Source organism: Sinocyclocheilus grahami, unplaced genomic scaffold (genome assembly GCF_001515645.1).
Source record: "Sinocyclocheilus grahami isolate Dianchi unplaced genomic scaffold, SAMN03320097.WGS_v1.1 scaffold268.1, whole genome shotgun sequence".
Taxonomy (NCBI): domain Eukaryota; kingdom Metazoa; phylum Chordata; class Actinopteri; order Cypriniformes; family Cyprinidae; genus Sinocyclocheilus; species Sinocyclocheilus grahami.
The window spans coordinates 1089389-1092840 of record NW_015505447.1 but is presented as its reverse complement, the minus strand read 5'-3'; the positions used below and the strand labels follow the sequence as shown (position 1 = coordinate 1092840).

The window sequence follows — 3452 nt, the reverse complement described above, 5'->3', positions numbered from 1 at the left end:
GTGTCCTCTTTTGGAAGACCAAACAAAGTAATTTCGCTTTCACAACGAAACAGCGTCACACGCGGCGGCGGCCTAGAGTGAGCGGAGGCAGGCGGCTAGAGTGAGGAACTGCTGGCGGGCTGAGTGAGAGGAGGCCGGTGAGCATGAGAACGGTGCTGCCGGCGGGCTTGCGGCAACCACATGTGATGACCCCGGGCTGGACTCCCCTTCGTCCACGGTGAAAGCCAATTCGGCGATCCACAGCAGGAAGTTGACGTATTGCCTCAGCGACCAGCACGGATCAGCTCTAGGCATGACGAAGCGGATATCGTCTTCTTTTGGAAGGCCAAACAAAGTAGTTTCGCGTCCACAACGAAACAGTGTCTTCACGACATGGCGGCAGCAATAATACTACAGCGAGAATAAAAGTTTCACCTTCTTTCTTTGCGTGAACATTTGGGCGCGTTATGCAAATCTTCCCACATCGTGACGTAGATATGTGGGGGCGTGTTAGAACGAGCCATTTTAGGTACACGTGATTGTCTCTTAAATTTTATAAAGAATATCTCTTTGGATTTGAGACGTTAGTCTTTGCAACTTTACAGATCTTCTTTATGCACCAAGAGCTTGTAACACTCCAAAGAGAAAGGAACAATTGAAATCGCATCATATGACCCCTTTAATATAAAAACTGTGCATTGTTTTTAAATGTTGCAAAATGTTTTTATTTGGTATAAACATTATTACCTCATTACATTTTCTGAGATATTCATCTTCAAAAGTAATGTGTTTACCAATAACATCTAAGAAGCAGACTATTAGACAATAAGTCATTCAGTGTTCTGAATTCAGAATTCATGTAAATCAGAAGAACAGACATTTACCATGTTTTAGCAGTAGTTTTCTCATCTCTTAACCTGACCCCTTGTCAGACTTGCTAAACTGGCTTGGTAATAAGTGTTTTCTGAAACTAGAAATTTAGGTGGAGAAACCATCCCGACTTTGATATTGTGGTTTGCTGTTCCTCATAGAGGAAGCAAAAGCTTTAGCCTTTAAGAGTCCCTGATCTTGACAAAAGACCAACAGCAGGTTTTGGCATATGTCATGTTGAAGATGCAGTAGTTGCCTTTTATCCTAGAATAATATACACGTACAATCAAGTTAAAAAAAATAATACATTTTAAACAGTAAAGACATTAATATTATTGTAATTAATGACAATAATGTTAAGATTTCTCTTTCAAATACATGCTGTTTTTCATCAAAGAATTCTGAAAAAATGTATCATGGTTTTCCTAAACCTATTAAGCAGCACAACTGTTTTCAACATTGATAATAATAAGAACTGTTTCTTGAGCACCAGATTAGCATATTAGAATGATTTCCGAAGGATCAAGTGACACTGAAGACCGGAAAATTCAGCTTTGCCATCACAGGAATAAATTGCATTTTAAAATATATTCAAATAGAAAACTGTTATTTTAAATTATATACCGTGTATATATATATATATATATATATATATATATATATATATATATATTTACTGCTGTACTGTGTTTTTGGTTAAAGAAATGCAGCCTTGGTGAGCACGAGACTTCTTTAATAAACATTCAAAAATTTTACCCACGCCAAAATTTAGTTGTCTTTTTATTAGATTTCTACGGCAAGTCACCAAACCTCCATTATTTTGTCCCTCAGCGCTGGTGCGTCTCCGAGGTTACGAGGATGTGGGGAAGGACATGCAGGAGATGAAGGAGGAGAGTGCGAAGATGGCCATGGAGAAGAAGGTGACCATCCCAGAGCTCTTCCGCACCGCTGCTTACCGCCAGCCTCTGCTTATCGCTGTCATGCTGCAGCTGTCTCAGCAGCTCTCTGGCATCAACGCTGTGAGTGACATACATTACCCATCATGCACTATGCTCGTAATTGCATACTACCCTAGTATTTTGAAATATATGTAAAACAGTATGTGTATGATTTATAATATGCATACTTTATGTATACATTAAATATTTGAATGTCTTACTGCACTGGCTGTGCGACCAAAGCACTCTGCAGTGTCCCAAATTGTAATGTGCTGAGCATCTAATTTAGGCAGTCTAATGTTTGGACTGTCAAATGTTTAATATACAATAGTGTTCTTATTTTACTATCATTTTACATTCTTTAGTTAACCATTTTGACTTTCCTTTGTGTGACTTTCCTTTCTCAAAGGTTTTTTATTACTCAACTGGTATTTTTAAGTCAGCTGGAGTGACTCAGCCCATTTATGCCACCATTGGAGCTGGAGCAGTCAACACTGTTTTTACTGTAGTATCTGTAAGTATTTAATTATTGAACTATATGAGAAATATGTGATGAGTTTGACATAATACTTCCATTTTATCCTTTTCTATAAGCTCTTTTTGGTGGAGAGGGCGGGACGAAGAACTTTGCACCTTATTGGTTTGAGTGGAATGGCCATCAGCGCCTTGGTCATGACCATTGCTCTCTTATTGGTGGGTCCTGCTGTTTGTTTTCATTTTGCTGAAGATTCAAAACAGTCACGGTAAATATCTGACCATCATGGGAATGCTAGTGTAATAACTGTATTTTCTTACATTTGTCCCTGAGCAGAAGGACATTGAGGCTGTTCGCTACCTCAGCATTGCTGCAGTTTTTGCCTTTGTGGCTATGTTTGAGATGGGCCCTGGACCCATTCCCTGGTTCATAGTGGCTGAACTGTTCTCCCAGGGGCCACGTCCTGCCGCCATGGCCGTTGCAGGATGCTCCAACTGGACAGCCAACTTTCTTGTTGGAGTCAGTTTCCCTAAACTGGAGGTATGAGCTTAATTTAGATTAAATTAAGGCAATTTAAATCAATTGCCGTTACTGTAACCACTTAAAGGGGTCATATGATGCAATTTAATGTTTTCCTTTGTCTCTGGAGTTTTAAAAGCTGTTCGTGCATACAGAAGATCCGAAAAGTCGCAAAGATTAAAGTCTCAAACCCAAAGAGATATTCTTCATAAAAGTGAACACTTGGCCACGCCTTCCTAAAACGCCTTGTTAAAACACGCCCCCACATAACTACGTCACTGTGTGGGAAAATTTGCATAACACTGCCCAAATGTCTACGCAAAGAAACAAGGTGTAACTTTTATTCTCACTGTAGTATTGTTGCCGCCACCGTCGTGGAGACGCTGTGTGTTTCGTTGCGAAAGCCAAACTACTTTGTTTGGCCTTCCAAAAGAGGACACAACGAGAAATCAGTGGTTAAGTTTTATTTACAACACTGTTCCAGAACAGTACAACCCAAATATTCGAGTGCGTGCAGCGCATTTTACGGAGGAAGGTGTCCTGAACCTAGTAAGGAGCGTAACATTTCCGTCACAAGCTTGAGGTATTCGGCCAATCACAGCACACTGGATAGCTGGCCAATCAGAGCACACCGCGCTTTTCAGAATGATGAGCTTTGTAAAAAATTGACG

General features: G+C 40.2%; 1 protein-coding gene across 1 annotated transcript in view; it reads left to right on the top strand.

The window, feature by feature from the left end:
• Positions 1-2808, top strand: part of LOC107599524 (solute carrier family 2, facilitated glucose transporter member 3-like) — a 13977-nt gene extending 11169 nt beyond the window's left edge. Inside the window, exons 7-10 of the mRNA XM_016291147.1 lie at positions 1681-1868; positions 2197-2301; positions 2382-2480; positions 2599-2808. Coding sequence (XP_016146633.1) covers positions 1681-1868; positions 2197-2301; positions 2382-2480; positions 2599-2808 — 602 coding nt within the window. The remainder of the gene's footprint in view (positions 1-1680; positions 1869-2196; positions 2302-2381; positions 2481-2598) is intronic.
• The last annotated feature ends 644 nt before the right edge of the window (positions 2809-3452 follow it).